A 21,804-nucleotide genomic window follows, 5' to 3' on the forward strand; every position below is an offset into this window, starting at 1 on the left:
TCACAACAATGTAAATATAGCTGCACCACAGTTTGAAAACCCCTGGTATATACAGTTATTATAACATTTCTGTACTCATATCTTCTCTTTTCCTAGTCAGAATAATCAGTAATCAATCAGGAAGGTCAGATTGAGTGCACTGCATTAGGTGAAGACCAACACTGTATGCACAAAAATAACAGTGTTCTTTTGCAGTGTAGGAATAGTCAGTGTGCTGGTTTCAGACTGTGTGTACATGTTTTGTGTGTGTGTCCTCGCACACGTGTCTGTCCCGCTGTGTCGGTCACTTTGCTCTAGAGATCCATTTGACACATCTCTGTTTTCGTGTGTGTGTGTGTGTGTGTGTGTGTGTGTGTGTGTGTGTGTGTGTGTGTGTGTGTGTGTGTGTGTGTGTGTGTGTGTGTGTGTGTGTGTGTGTGTGTGTGTGTGTGTGTGTGTGTGTGTGTGTGTGTGTGTGCGTGTGTGTGTGCGTGTGTGTGTGTGTGTGTGAAGTCTGTTATTCGTCACTGCTGATATATTTACAGTAACACCTAGTTCTGTCTGCAGTACAGCCTGTTATTGTTCACTCGTAACGTGAGACGGCCATTACGTCTCTGTGTGCAGTAACAGCACTTTTCCTTTAACTTCACCCACTGACACCTGGAGTTTGAAGCTTTTCTGTTGTTTTATTAAACAAAAATAGGTTTTTAACACTGTAACCTGGAAGAACTACTTTGGCATATGAATAAATACATTTTATTAGGTGGTGGCACGGTGGCTCAGCGGTTAGCACTGTCGCCTCACAGCAAGAAGGGTGCTGGTTCGAGTCCCAGCTGGGTCAGTTGGCGTTTCTGTGTGGAGTTTGCATGTTCTCCTCATGTTAGGTTTCCTCCGGGTGCTCCGGTTTCCCCCACAGTCCAAACACATGCGCTATAGCTGAACTGATGAACTAAATTGGCCGTAGTGTATGAGTGTGTGTGTATGGGTGTTTCCCAGTAATGGTTTGCAGCTGGAAGGGCATCCGCTGTGTTAAACATATCGTCACCTTGGAATTATAAGGTTCTCTCTGCGTTCTGAATGATTTTGAGATATCGAGCTTTAAAGTTTTTGCATTCCATAGCAAACAACATGTGTGTGTGTAGCATTTGTGTTTTAAATAAAGTCTTAATGTAAACAACTTATAAAAAACATCCCATAATGTAAATAAGTTGTCATTTAATAATAATTTGTCAATAACTACATTTTATAATATAGCACCTTATAATTCTAAGATGATGATATGATGTGTAAGTTGGCGGTTCATTCCACTGTGGCATCTGCTGATGAATAAATGGACTAAGCTGAAAAGAAAGTGAATGCTGAATGTGTTTGTTTGTGCACAGATACGTGAGAATATTCCAGAATGTGGATCTGTCCAGTAACTTCTACTTCAGGTAGGTAGTGTTGTGCTGAAGTGTGTGTGTGTGTGTGTGTGTGTGTGTGTGTGTGTGTGTGTGTGTGTGTGTGTGTGTGTGTGTGTGTGTGTGTGTGTGTGTGTGTGTGTGTGTGTGTGTGTGTGTGTGCACGTGCGTGCGTGCGTGCGTGCGTGCGTGCGTGCGCGCGCGCGCGTGCGTGCGTGTGTGTGTGTGTGTGTGTTTGTTTGTTTGTTTGTTTGTGTGTTTCTATGCGTGAGACTGAGTTTGTCTGTCTACACTACCTGACAGTCTTGTCGTGGATCCCAGTTGTAGGAGCAGCAAATAATAACTCGACTTCTAGTTGATGTGTAAAAGTGTTGAAGGTGGATTTCTCTGCTGAATCATCTGCTGAATCTGCATCAATCATCACCAATACTGCAGAAGACCTACTGGAACCAGCATGCACCAAGATTCTCAGAGAAATCAGTCAAGTTTGGTGAAGGAGACATCATGGTTTGGGGTCTACATTCAGTATGGGGGCGTGCGAGAGATCTGCAGAGTGGATGATCAACATCAACAGCCTGAGGTATCAAGACATTTGTGCTGCCCATTACATTACAAACCACAGGAGAGGGACAATTCTCCAGCAGGATAGCGCTCCTGCTCATACTTCAGCCTCCACATCAAAGCTCCTGAAAGCAGAGAGTGCTCCAGGATTGGCCGGCCCAGTCACCAGACATGACCATTATTGAGCTGATGAAGGAGGAGGTGATGAAAATGAACACAAAGACTCTTGATGATCTCTGGGATCCTGCTGAACGCTTTCTTCTTCATTCCAGATGACTTTATTAATCAGTGATTTGAGTCATGTCAGAGATGTATGGATGCAGTCCTCCAAGCTCATGATGGAGTCAGACACAATATTCATTCTGTCTCCACTGCAGCAGGACTTTATATTCTATACTGGACATTATTTCTGTTCAGTGATGAGACTTTAGTCTGAGCAGAGTCAGACCGCACTGTCCTCATCAAATCAGTCAACATCAAGACATGATCAGATTTTATTGAGCTCAAATCAGCAAAATCTAGAGGCCTTTACCTTTCATATGAGACACTTCTGACACCAAATCACCAACTAGAAGTCCAGTTATTATTTGCTGCTCCTAAAACTTGGATAGGCCACAAGACTACTGTCAGGCAGTTTATGTGTGTCAGGTGTTGGGTGTGTTTGTGTGTCTACTTCAATGTTCTCAGATGAAGTTTTGTGTGTGTGTGTGTCTCTCTGAACATTCAGTGTGTTCATCTTTATGTCTGAGTAACAACATGCCATTATCACCTGGCAACACTCACTCTGCTGCAATGTAATGAGTGAGAGAGAGAAAGAGAGAGTTAATATATTGAATATTAATGTGATATATTGAATAATATGATGTATTGTTAAAATTTTATTTAATTATTATATATAAATATCACCTCTTTTTTATACTACTATTTACTGTGTGTACTGTTTTCTTTTTATTATATATGTATGTTACTTTTAATGTAAACTTTATAACTGCTTTGGCAATACATTTTTAACATTTGTCATGACAATAAAGCAATTATTGAATTGAAGAGAGAGAGAGAGAGAGAGTGAGAGAGTGTTTGTTTGTTTGTTTGTTTTATACCATGCATGTCTGAGTGTCTTTTTGTTTGTGTGTCTGTATGTGTTTTTGTGTGTCTCTCAGATTGTGTGTGTGTGTGTGTGTGTGTGTGTGATCCCTGTGTGACCTTTGACCTGTGGTGTTCAGCTACAGTTATGACGTGAGCCACTCGCTGCAGTATAACCTGACGCTGCTGCAGAGTTGGAGTGTGTGTGTGGAGTCTGAGAGCGGCGCCGCCGGTCGGCAGGACACTTTTGACATCTTCGAGGAGGAGGGACTGCCCACTCAAGGCAATCACAACATTCCCGCTATATTCATTCATTTGATCTCTTTAAAATAATAATAATGAAATAATAATAACAAATTAATATTAAAATATTAATAAAATTATTATTAATAATAAAATTATAAAATAATAATAATAATAATAAATTAGTAATAATAATTATATAAAGATACTTCTAATACTACTACTAATAATAAAATACTACTACTACTACTACTACTAATAATAATAAATGTATAATAATAATAATAAAAATAATTCTAATACTACTACTTATAATAATAAACTACTACTACTACGACTACTACTACTACTACTAATAATAATAATATGAACAATAATAATGAAATAATAGTAATAAAAATAATAATGATAATAATAAATAAATAATAATAGTAATACAAATGATAAAAAATACTATTACTACTACTAATAATAATAAATACTACTACTACTAATAATAAAATACTACTACTACTACTACTAATAATAATAATAAATATATAATAATAATAATAAAAATAATTCTAATACTACTACTTATAATAATAAACTACTACTACTACTACTACGACTACTACTACTACTACTACTAATAATAATAATAATATGAACAATAATAATGAAATAATAGTAATAAAAATAATAATGATAATAATAAATAAATAATAATAGTAATACAAATGATAAAAAATACTATTACTACTACTAATAATAATAAATACTACTACTAATAATAATAAAATACTACTACTACTACTAATAATAATAATAATAAATATATAATAATAATAATAAAAATAATTCTAATACTACTACTTATAATAATAAACTACTACTACTACTACTACTACTAATAATAATAATATGAACAATAATAATGAAATAATAGTAATAAAAATAAGAATGATAATAATAAATAAATAATAATAGTAAAACAAATGATAAAAAATACTATTACTACTACTAATAATAATAAATACTACTACTAATAATAATAAAATACTACTACTACTAATAATTATAATAAAATAATAAGAATAATAAGAATAAATACTACTACTTAATAAATACTACTACTACTACTAATAAAATACTACTACTACTACTACTACTACTACTAATAAAATAATAGTAATAAAAAAGATAAAATAATAATAATAATAATAATAATAATAATATAAATAATAAAATACTTATTTTAAACGGTGTTTATATTTGACTTTTTCTTAATTCAATTAAAATTTAATGCATTTTCAAATAAACATTGTTTACATTTAATAGAATGTGTGTGTTTTATTTGTGCATTTGTGTATGTGCATGTTTGTGTCCACAAACGGATATTTTTGCGTGTGCCTGTGTGCGTGTTTGCGTGTGCATGTTTACATTTGTGTGTGTTTACATTTCCGTATGTGGATGTCTGTGTGTGCGTGTGTGCGTGTATGCATGCATATATGTGTGCGTGTGTGTGCATACATGCTTGTGTGTACGTGTATGTGTGCTCTTGTTTACGTGTATGTGTGCATGTGTGCGTACATGTTTACGTTTCCACGTGCGCATGCGTGTGTGCATGCATTCTTGTGTGTGTGTGTGTGTGTGTGTGTGTACATGCATTCTTGTTTATGTTTGTGCGTGTTTATATATTTCTGTCTCTGTGCGTGCATGTCTGCATACATGTTTAAATGTGTATGTGTGTGTTTCAGTTGTCCACGGTCTGAGTCACGAGCCCTACTCTAAATACGTCTGGAACCTCCGCCTGCTGGAGAAGGTCAAGGAAATCGTGCATCCTGATTGGCTGCTCTACATCATTCACGGGTTCTGCGGCCAATCCAGTATCCTCTTACATTCAGACTCTGCTAGACATAGCTGTATGTTTCTGCACAGAAATTTCTCTAAAAAAGTCTCCATATTTATGCAGAATGACTCTAAGAGTATTTACAAATCACACAAAAAAGTTAAAAAGTAACAAGATAAAATACATTTATTTTGCACAATAGTTTAAACTAAACTAGATTAGGACCTGGACATGGTTGTTTTGGTTCTGTTTTGTGATTTGCAGAGCCAGCATGGGTCCTGATTTGTGGGTGGGTCATCTCACCTGAGACCCATTATGTTCCTTCCCAATCTCCGTGGGAAGGGAATTCGATTAGCCGGCCCCTTCTGCCTGTTGTTTTGATTATTTTATTTAGTGTGGATCATGAGCTCAGTTCACTTCCATGCACTCGCAGACTTCCATTCATACTGACTTGCTGGTTGCTTTAAAAATTCTTCGTTAACCCCTGTGCACTGTTCATATAAGAGCCATAAGTTCATTGTTTTATTTATGTTAAATTGATAATAATGTAAAAAGCAACTTGAAAATATTTTACTAAAAGTAATTTAATTTTTAATATAGAGTATATGCTGATGTCACTTCCGGTAAGGAAGAAGTAGTGTCATGAAGATGGAAGCAAGACAGTTTTTTGACCGTGTATTAAAGTTCAGTAAAGTTGTTATTAAACATGTTCGAAATGACATCACTGGACTGTCTTATGTTACCCGCGTTCAAATCCTGCTAATTCAGAGAAACAAGACAAGAAGAGACGGATCGATGGCACAAACAATTTAGTCAAAAAACTTGCTCTATGGATATGAAAATGAAGGAGCGCACGTGGCACGTTATGACGGACGGAGATTCATCTCTAAACTATCGTCTTTGAGTGATCTGAAATGACTCGCGATCGTGGATTATAAATAGTGGATGATATTTCTCCGGTGGATTTAAAGCTGTTTTACGGGAAGGAACGTGACTGACACGTATGAAACGTTGCATAACAGTAAGGTAACGGACTCTGATTCGGCTATATGATGACTCAATGCATATTTGAAGAAGCTGAAATGCATACGGTTGATGCAGAAAAGTATTGCGTGTACTTTTAATCGTCTGCAAACAGTTTGTGCATTGATTGAATGGAGATGGCTGAAGGAAGCGAAAGTGAAACTGCAGCTTTCGAACACAAGAGGGCGCCTAAACCTACTGAAAAGGCTTTAGAGGAGAAATTGCACAGAATTATTGGATTGAGAAGAGCTAAATTATCTGCTCTTACCAGTAATATAAAAACCCTAGAAAGGTTGATGAATGATGATGAAAATCTGCAGAATGTGCACGATTTAATGCAACTTGACTTTGCACAATTGTTAGCAGAGTTTAATGATTTAAATGTTCAAGTTCAAGATCTTTTGTCTGAAGACGAAAGGATTGCAGACCAACAAAACTGGTTTCAGCCTAAAATGGACTCTGTGAATATTTTTAGGAATAAAACAGAAAACTGGATAGCTGCTGTAGCTGAGAAAAATGAGAAAAATGACAATGTGGAAATGGAGGATGATATTATGCCTCATGACAGTGCCTCACAGGTATCTTTGAACAAAAATGAGCTTAAGCAGCGGTGTGATTCAGTTACAAGTGGATCTGTTTGCTCCTCTGTATCATCTGCATATGCACAAGAAGAATCAAAACGTGCAGCTTTGCTAGCAAGGGCAGCATCATTAAAGAAAAAACAACAACTTGTAATTGAAGAGATGCAGATAAAGGCAAAAATGGAGGAACTTGAAATAGAAACAGCGCTTGCAGAAAGTGATGCCAAATTAAAGGTTCTGAAAGAATATGAGCATTCAGAGGATGGAAAAAGTAGTGTGCGGTCAAAGAAAAGAAAAGGATTCCACCATAAACAGCTTGAACTGAAAACAGAGCAGAAAGAAAGCTCACCTTCTCATTCTACTGTGGCGAAGGATAAAGCAAAGTCTGTCTCAAGTCCAAAGATACATCCAGCAACAGAACTGAACATACAAGTACCTGGACACAGTGACTATCCACAAGCAGACAACAGCATTATTCAAGTTATGCAGAAACAAAATGACTTGACTGAGTTGTTGGTGAGACAACAAAGACAAATTCAGCTTCCTAGTAAAGACATACAAGTGTTTAGAGGGGATCCGTTAACCTATAGATCCTTTATCAGGTCTTTTGAGCATACCATTGAAAATAAAACAGACAATGAAAAAGACAAGTTGTATTATCTTGAACAATACACTGCAGGAGAGCCTCAAGAGATTGTCAGAAGCTGTGAATATATGCCGTTAAGCAGAGGTTTTAAAGAAGCAAAGCGACTGCTCGAAAGGCATTATGGAGACGAGCTTATTATAGCAAGAGCTTTTATTGATAAAGTTCAAAAGTGGCCTCAAATCAAGTCTGATGATGGCAAAGCCTTGAGTGCTTATGCTTTATTCCTAATTGGATGTCGCAATACATTAGAAGATGGGGAGTCCATGGAGGAGATGGACAGTCCCACCAATATGAGAGATGTAATTTCAAAATTACCATACAAAATGAAAGAAAGGTGGCGATCAGAAGCATATGACATCAAGGAAAGACAGGGAGTAAGAGCTAGATTTACTCATTTGGTGGATTTTATTGATCGTCAAGCAAAAGTGGTCACAGATCCTTTCTTTGGAGACATACTGGACACTCGCAATGCTGTAACTGCAAAGGTGAATCAGAAGGAGAAATTTCCTGCTACTAGGGGAATAAAAAAGAGCAGCTTTGCAACCAACATATGCATGGAGGAAAGACGGCCTCAAGATACATCAAGTAAACTTGCCAGTCCAGCTAAGATGGTAAGCGCTTTTGAAAAGCCATGTATGTTTTGCTCAAAAAGTCACACTCTTGAGTCATGCACTGAAATCAAAGAGCAGCCACATAGTATACGTGTGGACTTTTTGAAGTCAAAAGGCTTATGTTTTGGATGCTTAACTCGAGGTCATTTGAGTAAGATGTGCAGAAAGAGAATTGAATGTAAAGAATGCTCTCAAAGGCATCCAGACATTTTACATATGATGGAGGATCGCAAAGTGACAAAGCAGGTTGAGACACCAGACAAAGAGATCTCATGTGCCCAGATCTCCCTAAGTCACCAATCATGCAACTACACAGAGTCTGGGGGAGATAACTGTGTGCTGTCAATAGTGCCAGTTAAAGTCAAGTCAAATAAAAGTGACAGATATGTGGAAACATATGCTTTCCTCGATGCTGGAAGTACAGCAACATTTTGCACAGAGGAGCTGCGAAATAAACTGAAACTGAAAGGAAAGCCAACTCAGATTCTATTGAGCACTATGTGTCAAGACAAGCCAGGTGAACAGAAGTTAGTGAGCAGTTTTATCCTCACCGACCTGGAAGTATGTGGGCTAGACGACACCAAGTATATTGAACTACCTAAAGTCTTTACACACAGCAATATTCCTGTTCAAAATGAGAACATTCCTAAACAGGAAGACATTCAAAAATGGCCTTACTTAAGTGAAGTGAACATACCCTGTATTGATGCAAATGTGGAGCTTCTGATTGGTGCAAACAATCCAAAGGCAATGGAACCATGGCACATCATAAACAGCCAACAAGATGGACCATATGCTGTTAAAACTGCACTAGGTTGGGTAGTAAATGGCACCATTAAGAAAACAAACAATGCAGAAAGGTCCAAACTGCCACATCATACAGTTAATCGTCTCTCAGTAGTGGAAATCGAAAAATTGTTGATTCAGCAATATAACTCAGACTTTCCAGAACGCCTGTATGAGGAGAAAGAGGAGAAGTCACTGGAGGACAAAAGATTCATGCAGTTAATGCAGGAAAAGACTAAATTTGAGAATGGACATTACTGTGTGAAGCTACCATTGAGAGATGAAACAGTTACCATGCCAAACAATCGATGTGTTGCTGAAATACGTGCAGCTAACCTAAAAAGAAAGCTTCAAAAGAACTCAGAATTGCTTGATGACTACACTACGTTCATGAAGAGCATAGTAGAAAAAGGATATGCTGTCAGAGTTCCCACTGAACATCTTAATCGCAACGACAACAAGGTGTGGTACATTCCACACCATGGGGTGTATCACCCGAAGAAAAACAAAATTCGAGTGGTTTTTGATTGTACTGCTTCCTTTCAAGGTATGTCTCTGAACAGCCAATTGCTTCAAGGTCCAAACCTCACAAACACACTTATTGGTGTACTCACCAGATTTAGAGAAGAACCGATCGCTGTGATGGCAGATGTGGAGTCAATGTTCTATAAGGTGAAAGTTCCTGAGGAAGACACAGATCTACTTCGCTTTCTTTGGTGGCCAGATGGCAATTTGAATGCACCTATAGAGGAATACAGAATGACAGTGCACTTATTTGGTGCCACCTCATCTCCTAGCTGTGCCTCTTATGCACTGAGAAAGACAGCAGAGGACAGAAAACATGTAGCATCGCAAAAGGCTGTGGACACAGTTCTGAACAATTTCTACGTGGATGACTGTTTAAAATCAGTGTCCAATGAGCAAGAAGCAATCAACCTTGTCAAGGAAATTCAAGATTTGTGTCTGGAAGGAGGTTTTCGATTGACGAAGTGGGTGAGCAATAATAGGAAAGTATTGTTGTCTATCCCAGAAGATCAAAGGGCCAGTGGAGTAAAAGACCTTGACTTGGATCAGGACTCTTTGCCCATAGAGAGAGCACTGGGTATGAAGTGGTGCACAGATGATGACACCTTCACATACCATATCAAAGTCCAAGAGAAGCCGTCGAGTAGAAGAGGTATCCTCTCAGTGGTTAATTCAATCTATGATCCTCTTGGCTTTCTGGCTCCACTCATACTACCAGTTAAGTTACTTTTAAGAGATCTGTGCAAACAAGGATATGGCTGGGATGATGAGATTGACGACAAGCGTGCTGATCAGTGGGTTAAATGGCTAGAAGATTTAAGTCAGATCTCAAATGTCAAGTTCAAAAGGTGTCTAAAGCCAGAGAAGTTTGGCATCACAGCAGAAGCTCAACTGCATCATTTCTCTGATGCCAGTGAGAGTGCTTATGGCACAGCAACTTATCTGGTTCTTACAAATGAACAAAATCAGAAATATTGCTCATTGTTGATGGGGAAGTCAAGAGTAAGCCCACTTAAACAAATCACAATTCCTAGACTGGAACTGACCGCCGCAACCATAGCAGTCAAAATGGACAAGATACTAAGACAAGAACTACAAATGCCACTGCAGCCATCTATTTTTTGGACAGACAGCACAACGGTGCTGAGTTACATTGAAAATGAGAGCGCCCGCTTCAAAACCTTTGTAGCCAACAGGATTTCACTAATACGGGATGCCACCACTCCGTTACAGTGGAAGTTTGTCAGGTCAGCTCAGAATCCAGCAGATCAAGCTACTAGAGGTATTAAGGCAAAGGACTTTCTACAAGCAGAAACATGGACAAAGGGCCCAAACTTTTTGTTGAAATCAGAAGAAGAATGGCCACAAAGACCAGATCAGATTAATCAATATCAACAAAAGGACCCTGAAATTAAAATTGAAACCAAAGTCAACATTCTTAATGTCAATGAAAACGACATCCTGTGCAGGTTAACTGACTACTACTCGAGCTGGTTTCGTCTGAAAAGGGCAGTGGCATGGATGCTAAGACTAAAAGAGACACTCCTACAGTTATGTAGGGCAAGGAAACAGTTTCAGGCGTCTATTGAAACATCTGAGAAAGACCCAGAAAAACAAGCATCCCTTCTACAAACTGAAATGCAAAAATTCAAATCAAAAATAAAGAAAAGGTCACTGAGTCTGGAAGATTTAAACCAAGCAGAAATTCTTCTTATTCAGCACAGTCAGAAACAACAATTCCTGGAAGAAATTGAGGCTATCAAACAAAATGTGACTATTAAGAGAAGAAGTCAGCTGTACAGGCTTGACCCTGTGCTCCAGGATGGGATCCTAAGAGTGGGTGGTAGACTTAACAAAGCAGCCATGCCAAATGAATCCAAGCATCCTGCAATTCTGTCAAAATACTCCAGAATTTCAACACTCATTTTAAGTGACATTCATCAAAGATACGGACATTGTGGTCGAAACTACACATTGTCCATTCTCAGACAAAAATTCTGGATTCCCCAAGCTAATTCAGCCATTCGAAAATTAATACATAAATGCTCAGTTTGTCGCCGGCTTACTGGAAGAGTTGGAGAACAGAAAATGGCAAGTTTGCCAGAGGACCGTCTGCTACCTGATAAACCGCCCTTTACAAACGTGGGTGTTGATTACTTCGGACCCTTTGAAGTGAAACGGGGCCGGAGTACTGTAAAAAGGTACGGAGTGTTGTTCACTTGCTTAACGATTAGAGCAGTTCACATTGAGGTGGCTAATAGTTTGGACACTGACTCTTGCATTAACGCTTTAAGGCGTTTTATAAGTAGAAGAGGACAAGTCGCTGTCATGCGCTCGGATAACGGCACAAATTTTGTTGGTGCAGAAAGAGAGTTGCGAGAAGCACTGAAAAACCTGAACCACATCACAATATAACAGGCCATGTTGCAGAAAAACATTAACTGGATCTTCAACAGCCCAGCTGCCTCCCATCAGGGAGGAGTTTGGGAGCGTCAGATCCGTACAGTTAGAAGGATACTTAATGCTCTCCTAAAGGAACAATCTATCAGCGATGACAGTCTTCATACCATCATGTGTGAGGTGGAAAGCATCATAAACAACAGACCAATAACTACCACATCCGAGGATCCAAATGACCTTGAGCCTCTGACACCTAACCATTTACTACTGTTAAAAACTCAACCCAGCATGCCACCAGGCGTCTTCAAAAAAGAAGACCAGTATATGAAAAGACGTTGGAGACAAGTCCAATATCTTGCTGATTTGTTTTGGAGCAGATGGACTCATGAGTATCTGCCCATTCTTCAAGAACGCAGTAAATGGACAAAACTTAAAAGGAACTTTGAGCCAGGCGATGTAGTGCTAATTGTGGACAGTTCTGCTCCCCGTAATTCATGGATCATGGGAAAAGTAGTTCAAACCTTGCCTGACTCCAGTGGAGCTGTACGCCGTGTGAAGCTACAAACCAAAACAAGCATTCTAGAGAGACCTGTAAACAAATTGTGCTTAATTCAAGAAGCAATTTAAGAAGAATAGGTGAAACAAAGACAATGTGAAAGGACTACATTTACAGAATGACTGAATTTCTATGCTTCTTATTGATGTTTAAATTTGAATGGCTCTTAGAAGTTAAATATGTATATGATAATTGTTTGATCTCCTGTCCATACAATTAGGGGCCGGATATATAAGAGCCATAAGTTCATTGTTTTATTTATGTTAAATTGATAATAATGTAAAAAGCAACTTGAAAATATTTTACTAAAAGTAATTTAATTTTTAATATAGAGTATATGCTGATGTCACTTCCGGTAAGGAAGAAGTAGTGTCATGAAGATGGAAGCAAGACAGTTTTTTGACCGTGTATTAAAGTTCAGTAAAGTTGTTATTAAACATGTTCGAAATGACATCACTGGACTGTCTTATGTTACCCGCGTTCAAATCCTGCTAATTCAGAGAAACAAGACAAGAAGAGACGGATCGATGGCACAAACAGTTCAAATTGACTCCCCTTTTGTTATGTTCGGGATGAAAACATCCACTAAACTAAACTGCTGTAAAATGCGTCAGATACATATTTTTTTTGCATAAATCTGTTAATCAACCTCAGTCCTGATCAAAACTATTAAATAGGTTTTCACATGACGTCATTGATGATGCACCAAATTCAGATGGAGGGCAGGAAGTGATTCTTCTACAGGGAAATCGCTATCAGAAAGTCAAAAGGTTTCTGTTTTATGTTGTTTATAATGGTTTAAATCAGCCAAAATAAGAAATATCCAACAGCTTTTATAGACTTAGAAAACTTTTAGCTCATAAAGGGGGAAAAGTTCAAGAAACTGGTTGAAAAACAGAAGAAAAGGTGGCATGTTTTAAAACATTTACATTAACCTTTACCTTAATACATCCATCTGGACAAACTTTAGAATGTGATCATTTGTTTGACAGCACTAATAAAGATTACATACAGGCCTAGCCATGAGTTTAAATACAGTGCATCCTGAAAGTATTGATGTCGCTTCACTTTTACCACATTTATGTTAGTCTTATTCCAAAATGGATCAAATTGATTTTTTCCTCAACATTCTGCACACAATCCCCCATAATGACAATGTGAACAAAGAGTTTTAGAAATTGTTGCAAATTTAGAAAAATAAAAAGCTGTAAAATCCCGTTCATCAGTATTCACAGGCTTTGCTCAATACTCTGTTGATGCTCGTTTGTCAGTGATTACAGCCTCAAGTCTTTCTGAATATGATGCACAAGCTCTGCTCATCTGTCTTTGGGAATATTCGGCCGTTCCTCTTTGCAGTACCTCTCAAGCTCTATCAGGTTGGATGGGAAGCGACGGTGTGCAGCCATTTTCAGATCTCTCCAGAGATGTTCAATAGGATTTAGGTCTGGGCTCTGGCTGGGCCACTCAAGGACATTCCCCGAGTTGTTGTGAAGACACTCCATTGATATTTTGGCGGTGTGCTTTGAGTCATTGTCCTGCTGGAGGATGAAGCGTCGCCCCAGTCTGAGGTCAAGAGCACTCTTGTGCAGGTCTTCATTCAGGATGTCTCTGTACATCGCTGCATTCATCTTTCCCTCTATCCTGACTAGTCTTCCAGTTCCTGCTGCTGAAGAACATCCCCACAGCATGATGCCAACACCAGCATGCTTCACTGCAGGGATGCTGTTAGCCTGGTGATGAGCGCTGCCTGCTGTTCTCCAAACGTAACGCCTGGCGTTCACTCCAAACAGTTCAGTTTGAGTCTCATCAGAGCAGAGAGTTTAGTTTCTGATGCTCTGAGAGTCCTTCAGATGCAAACTCCAGGCGGGGAGTTTCTTCCGTCTGGCCGCTCTACCATACAGGCCTGATTGGTGGATTGCTGCACAGATGGTTGTCCTTCTGTAAGGTTCTCCTCTCTCCACAGAAGAACGCTGGAGCTCAGACAGAGTGACCATCGGGTTATTGATCAACTCCCTGACTAAGGCCCTTCTCCCCCGATCACTCAGCTTAGATGTCCGGCCTGCTCTAGGAAGAGTCCTGGTGGTTCAACATCTTCCACTTACGGATGATGGAGGCGGCTGTGCTCAGTGGAGCTTTCAGAGCAGCAGAAATGTTTCTGTAACCTTCCCCAGCCTTGTGCCTCCAGACAATCCTGTCTCGAAGATCTACAGACAATTCCTTCGTCTTCATGCTTGGCTTGTGCTTTGACATGCACTGTCAACCCTGGGCCCTTATATAGACAGGTGTACGCCTTTTTAAATCATGTCCATAAGCTGAATTGAGCACAGGTGAACTCCAATGAAGCTGCTGAAACATCTCCAGAATGATCAGTGGAGACAGAATGAACCTGAGCTCAGTTTAGAGCTTCAAGCCAAAGGCTGTGAATACTGATGTACATGTGATTTATCAGCTTTCTTATTGTTAATAAATTTGCAACTATTTTTAAAACTCTGTTCACATTGTCATTATGGGGGATTGTGTGTAGAATGTTGAGGAAATCAATTTAATTCATCGTGGAATAAGACTTCACCATAAACAAATGTGGAAAAAGTGAAGCGACTCAATATTTTCCCGATGCACTGTATTTTTTAGAGAGTGCACAGAGACTCCCTCTGTTCTGGGAGTGCTGGTGCAGAGAGGTGAATGAGTTCAAATGAAGACGCTGATGTTCATTTCTCCAGCATTTACAGGCACACAAACACTTGAGATATTATTATCAGAGTTCGGGTCAGTGGGGTTATTAGTTTTGAAGATTTAATGCATCCATCCCGCAGGGCTGGATCATTTATCACTTTTCATCATTTAAACTGATGAAAAGTGGCAGTAAAGACATTTATAATATATATAATACTGTATTTCAGATAAATGCTGTTCTTTCTGTTCATTCTAAGAATCTTCACTCATTATATGCCACAGTTTCTACTCAATCCTAGTCTTCCCATAGTTAGTCAATACATACTTTATTATTCATTCATTCATTTTCCTTCGGCTTAGTCCCTTTATTTTTTAGGGGTTGCCACGGTGGAATGAACCGCCAACTATTTCAGCATATGTTTTAAGCTGCAGATGCCTTTCCAGCAGCAACCCAGTACAGGGAAACTCTCATTTCCACACACACTCGTACACTACGGTCAATTTAGTTCATCAATTCCCCTATAGCGCATGTGTTTGGACTGTGGGGTAAACCTGGAGGAAACCCACACCAACACGGGGAGAACATGCAAACTCCACACAGACATGTCAACTGACCCAGCCGGGACTCAAACCAGCAACCTACTTGCTACGAGGCCAATGTGCTAACCACTGCGCCGCTGTGCCACCACTTTTGCATATACTCTATTTTTCATTGTTTGTTTTATTCTTTTGTTTGTACCCTTGTGCAAAATAAAAGAAAAACTTTAAAATTAAATTTTAAGTAATTTAATTATTGTGAATTTTTCTAAAAATATTTTATTTTTTAACTTTTTTAAAATTTGATTTAATTGTATCATTTAAATGTTTTATTGTGTACATTTTTCATTTTTGTTTTATTTATGTTATTTTATTTTCATTATCTTATTTAAATTTTTAATTTTCTTTTATTTAATGTTATCATTTAAATGTTTTTATTTGATTTTTTTCTTTTTGTTTAATTTAATTTCGTTTTGTTATTTAAATGTTTTATTTTATTAAGTTTTGCTTTTTATTTCATTAATTCTTTTAATTTTATAATATTATATCTACTTTTCATTTTTTCTCATTTTATTTTATGTTTTTTATATTTATTTGTTGTCAAATTATTTTTATACTTTTTTTTACCGTTTTAAATGTTTTATTTGGTATTTTTTCTGATGTTGTTATTTTATTTTATTTTCATTTAATTTAATTCAGTTTTATCATTTAAATGTTTGTCTTAAAATATTTTCTTATTTTATTTATTTTAAATGTTACTTTATTTTAAAAATTTATTTATGTTTTTATTTATCTTTATTTTTCTTTTTTCGTTTTATTTTATCATTTATCAAATGTTTTATTCAATTTTTTTCTTTTTTATGTGTTGTTATTTTGATTTAATTTATTTAGTTTTTTTAATTTAAATGTTTTTCATAAAACATTTCCTCATGTTTTTTCCATTTTTTTAATTGTTACATTATATTTTATTTTATTTTAGTTTGTATTATTTCACATGTCATTTTTCTCAGTTCTATTTTTACATTTTATTTGTTATTTTTTATTTTATTTTTATTATTTTCTTTTCATTTTATTTTATCATTTAACTGTTTTATTTTTCATTTATTATGCTGTTATTATTCTTATTTTACTATGTTATTTTATCCTTTAAATGTTTTTTTTGAAATTTTTTCCTTTTTTATGTCAGATTATTTTGATTTATTTTAATTCAATTTTATAATTTAAATGTTTATACATATATTTTTCTTTTTTATTTTAATATAACATTTTTAAATTGTTACACTTTGTTTCATTTTTGTAAATTTTTTGTCATGCCATTTTTCTTGTTTGAATTTTACATTTTATTGAATTTATTTATTTTTTCTTTTATTTTATCATTTAAATGTTTTATTTTTTACATTTTTTGTGTTGTTATATAATTTTAATTTCATCATATTTGTTTATCTTTTTCATTTTTCATTTTATTTTATCAATTTAATGTTTCATTTGATATATTTTGTTTATTTTTATTTAATTAAGTTAAATTTTATAATTGCTTTATAAATTTTTAATGTATAATTTTTATCATGTTTATTTTATTATATTTTATTTTATTAACATTTTTTATTTGTTTTTTTATATTTACTTGTTATATTGTTTTTTATTTATATATTTTTTATCTTTTTATTTTATCATTTAAATCTTTCATTTTACATTTTTTCAATGTTCTTATATTATTTAAATTTTATTTGTTTCTTTTTTTTTAATTTTAATTTTTATTTTATTTTATTGTTTCATTATTTTATTTGATTTATTTTTCCATATAATTTTTTTACATTTATGTTGTTTTCATTTTATTTTCTAACATTATACGACAGTGTGGTCTTCCTGATGTTGTCACATGTGTTTGTTGTTTTTCTTGTGTGTTGTTGTTGTTCTTTAACTCTCTGATCTTCAGAGTTATTAATCTACGGTCGGCCGGTTTACGTGACGCTCATTGCCCGACGCTCCAGCAGATTTGCCGGGACCCGATTCCTGAAACGTGGGGCAAACTGTGAGGTGTGTGAGTTTGTGAGGTGTGCATGTGTGTTTTTATCTGTGTGTTCAGCTTGTCATTATGTCATGTTGGTTTGCTCTAAAGCTGTCGGCTGTTAAAGCTTCACAAAGCCTGTCTTTTAATCAGGGTTTCACTGCGGCTGTGGTGATGCTTGATGATAGTGAACATGCTTTAAAATTCAAAACTGACAAATGTACACTCATTTTATAGCCCATATATAGTCTGCTTATATAATTAATAATTCTCTGATAATTAATATATTGTGTGACAAGTTAGATTAGATTAGATTCAACTTCATTGTCATCACACATGTACAAGTCAAGGCAATGAAAGGATCCAGTGTTGGAGTTGGAGGTATTCAAATTAGTGGTTTGGCTTGGAGTATGATAAAGGCTATGTAATCAATGCATCTTTGTAAGATTATACAACAAGAGAGAAATCCTAAATATGGCACTCAGTGGGTAAGGGGAGATAGATATACCCCTAAAAACAGATATAGTTTTAAAGTAGTCTCCTAAAAGCCGCTAAGCTTTATTTAATAAGGTCATAAGATGATACAGTATGTGGAGGGTGAGTGATTTAGACTTCAGCTCTATGTGTGTGTGTGTGTGTGTGTGTGTGTGTGTGTGTGTGTGTGTGTGTGTGTGTGTGTGTGTGTGTGTGTGTGTGTGTGTGTGTGTGTGTGTGTGTGTGTGTGTGTGTGTGTTTTTCAGGGCGATGTGGCGAACGAGGTGGAGACGGAGCAGATCATTCATGATGCCTCCGTCATGTCTCTGAGCGCTGGTAGTTTCTCCTCCTGTGTTCAGGTTCGGGGTTCGGTTCCTCTGCACTGGTCTCAGGACATCTCCACCATGATGCCCAAACCACCCATACGCCGTAAGAGATAATAATGTTGCACACACACACACACACACACACACACACACACACACACACCATTTGTACATGTGCAATTTTATTAGAAAAATGAAATCAATACTCTACAATTTTACCTGTAAAGCAATATCTCAAGAATGATCATTCTGGGGCAGGTTTACAAGATGTGCATGTTATCACGTTAGTCAATATCGGTTCTGTTTTTTTTGTTTTGTGGAAAATACAGTTAAACTATTTTCAGTGTTTCAAATAATATATTTAACTTAGTTTTGTGATTTATTTTATATTTATTGCATTTTTTGGTATTGATGTTTTATCCTTTTTATTTTCTTAATTTTTTATTTGTTGTTTTATGTAAATTTTATTTTATCGTTTTGTTCCGTTTATTCATTATTAAAATTTTCGTTTTATTTGTGTGTGTGTGTGTGTTTGTGTGCGTGTGTGTGTGCGTGCGTGCGTGCGTGCGTGTGTGTGTGTGTGTGTGTGTGTGTGTGTGTGTGTGTGTGTGTGTGTGTGTGTGTGTGTGTGTGTGTGTTTGTGTTTGTGTTTGTGTGCGTGTGCGTGTGCGTGTGCGTGTGCGTGTGCGTGTGCGTGTGCGTGTGTGTGTGTGTGCGTGTGCGTGTGCGTGTGTGTGTGTGTGCGTGTGCGCGTGCGCGCGTTTGTTTATGTGTGTGTGCGTGCGCGTCTGAGACTAAGGGCTCTATTTTAACAATTTAGGCACGACGTCTAAGGGCCCTATCATACATCTGGCGCAAGGCACGACACAATTGTTGTTTGCTAGTTTCAGCTTGGCGCAAGAGTCGTTTTGACGTTTTTCTCCACACTGTTTGAATAGCAAATGCATTTGCTCTTATATGTGCGCCCATAGGCGTTCTGGTCTAAAAAAGGGGGTGTGCTGAGGTGTATTGCTGGCGCGTTGCTATTTTGAGGAAGTATACTAGACCGCACGATAGACTGGATCAAAGCAGGACTATAGTCCAGCGCAGAGCGCGTTATTTGTGCGCCTCGCTTAATACACACAAGATGAAGAACAATACGCAAATATCTTTACAAATGAAAAAGAATTAAAGAATTAAATTATTATAAAAAACTTATTATTTTCTAGCCTACATAAATATAAAAACCAAACTTTTATGCCTTCTTCATCTCGGGAGGCTTTTTCAGTTCATTCATGACAATTTGCTTTTGTATAATGTTATTATTATTAGCAGTATTATTTATTATATCCATATTTATATTTGTTTTATTAAAAACAAGCTTAGATTTGCCCACCTGTCAGGTTTTAGACCAGATGGGGCACAGCATGTGTTTTAGGATTCAACTCAGGTTTTTGAGCTCACTTCATTATTATTATTCATTTATTCGTTTGCTGGAAATTAGAACTGAATTTAGAAAGAGTTTTGAAGCAAATCTTTGCGCTTAACAAACTAAATTAATTATATAGGCTAATGGATGTCTGTGCGTACATGTTTCCTAATCCACAAGAGTGAAAGAATAAGGAGGCTCATTCTCTCATTCTCGCGCTGCAGATTCTCTGTTTAACTGTTTCCTCTCTAGTCAAGCATTCAGTTTTTCCAATTAGAAAGTCCGCCATGTAAATAGCAAATGCGCTATGGCGTGACGCAACTGACTCTTAGCAGGAATTGATAGGCCTACATCACAGGTGTCAAACTCAGTTCCTAAAGGCCCGCAGCTCTGCACAGTTTAATTCCAACCCTAATTAAACACACCTGATCAAACTAATTGAGTCCTTCAGGCTTGTTTGAAACCTACAGGTAAGTGTGTTGGAGCAGGGTTGGAACTAAACTGTGCAGGGCATCGGCCCTCCAGGAATTGAGTTTGACACCCCTGACCTACATGGTTGACTATTGCCTTCAACTCCACTACCCTAACCCTAACTGTCACAGTAGCATAGGTGCTACCTTAGTGGACGGTACAAGGTCACCTATGTAGTTGACACTTGCTTACGCCTCGTTGGCGGTTCATTCTGTGGTGGCGACCAGATAATCAGGGAGTATGCCGAAGGAAAATGAATGAATTAATAATTAATTCATTAATAAATATTATAATGAATTACCACTTGGCGGTACAAGCTTGGCTACACAGTTGATGATTGTCTACACCTCCCCCTACCCTAAACCCAACCATCACAGTAGCATGGGCCCTACCTTAGTGGGCAGTACAAGGTCGCCTACATAGTTGATGATTGCCTACACCATTGCCAACCATCACAGTAGCGTTACTTAGTGGGCGGCACAGATTCGCCTATGTAGGTAACGATTGCCTTCACGTCACCCTACCATAAACCCAACCATCACAGTAGCATGGTTGCTACTTTAGTGGGTGGTACAAGGTTGGCTACATAGTTGATGATTGTCTACACCTCCCCCTACTCTAAACCCAGCCATCGCAGTAGCATAGGTGCTACCTTAGTGGGCGGTACAAGGTCGCCTATGTAGTTGACGCTTGCCTACACCTCCCCAAAATTTGGCGTTTCATTCTGTTGTGGCGGCCCGATAATCAGGGAGTATGCCGAAGGAAAATGAATGAATTAATAATTCAGTCTTCAAACACTCACACACACTTATATATAAATAAATAGCACTCAGCACGTCTGCCTCAATCTGAAATCTGTTTCACTGCACTATTTTTCTCCCGCAAATGATGTCAAAAATAACTGATGGATGTCTCCCGAAGCTCATCGTTATGATAAATTATATGTGATTTTCTTCATTTCCAGACTCGTCGTCTTCCGCGCTTTCTAATACGTTACGCAATTTTACCTGGTGCAATGTCCTCGTGTCAGAAGAAAATGATCATTTGTGAAGAATGTTGTGTAATTAGGTCAGCTCAAACTGGTTTAAAACTGCACTCGCACAAAGGTGTAACACATCGATTTTGCGGTTAAACAAGAAAAGGTGTTGCACAAGGCTCCGGTCTGGGTCCGCTCTCATTGATTTTGTACAATGCGTAGAGATGATGATGAGACACAGTTTTTCTCTTTCAGCACTAGCATGCATCTCTGCTAGCTTTGTCTGACCCGCTGAAGGACTTTTCAGAGCACCAACGTTTGATTACGCCACTTTGAATATGCTTTGTGTGGCGTTAATGAATAAAAGGGAGGGGTTTTTGTGTATGAGAGAGAGCCTGGTTTTCATAACCTACTTGCTGAAGTGTTTTGATGTTTGTAACTGGACATTTAGTCTCTGGCAGACTTATGACCCACATAAAGCTGAATACTGGTTGGTCTTTACTGGTAGAGGCATATTAGCATGACAACACAGGTAGGCCTGTCAACATAATCAATATCGATTTATTGCACAACACATGGACATGACCTCAATCCTTTTTGGGGATGCAGTATATATCAACCCATACTTTAAAACCAATTCCAGCAACATTTTAGCTGATTATGCCAATAAAATCCAGCTGCAGAACCACAGATGTTTCAGGAAACA

General features: G+C 37.3%; 1 protein-coding gene across 4 annotated transcripts in view; it reads left to right on the plus strand.

The window, feature by feature from the left end:
- Window positions 1–21,804, plus strand: part of fig4a (FIG4 phosphoinositide 5-phosphatase a) — a 140,318-nt gene that overhangs the window by 27,808 nt on the left and 90,706 nt on the right. For all 4 annotated transcript variants that reach the window (XM_073933767.1, XM_073933769.1, XM_073933768.1 and 1 more), the window contains exons 6-10: window positions 1,362–1,412; window positions 3,164–3,306; window positions 5,006–5,134; window positions 17,372–17,472; window positions 18,184–18,346. In XM_073933767.1, coding sequence (XP_073789868.1) covers window positions 1,362–1,412; window positions 3,164–3,306; window positions 5,006–5,134; window positions 17,372–17,472; window positions 18,184–18,346 — 587 coding nt within the window. The remainder of the gene's footprint in view (window positions 1–1,361; window positions 1,413–3,163; window positions 3,307–5,005; window positions 5,135–17,371; window positions 17,473–18,183; window positions 18,347–21,804) is intronic.

This window comes from Danio rerio, chromosome 20 (assembly GCF_049306965.1).
Source record: "Danio rerio strain Tuebingen ecotype United States chromosome 20, GRCz12tu, whole genome shotgun sequence".
NCBI lineage: Eukaryota > Metazoa > Chordata > Actinopteri > Cypriniformes > Danionidae > Danio > Danio rerio.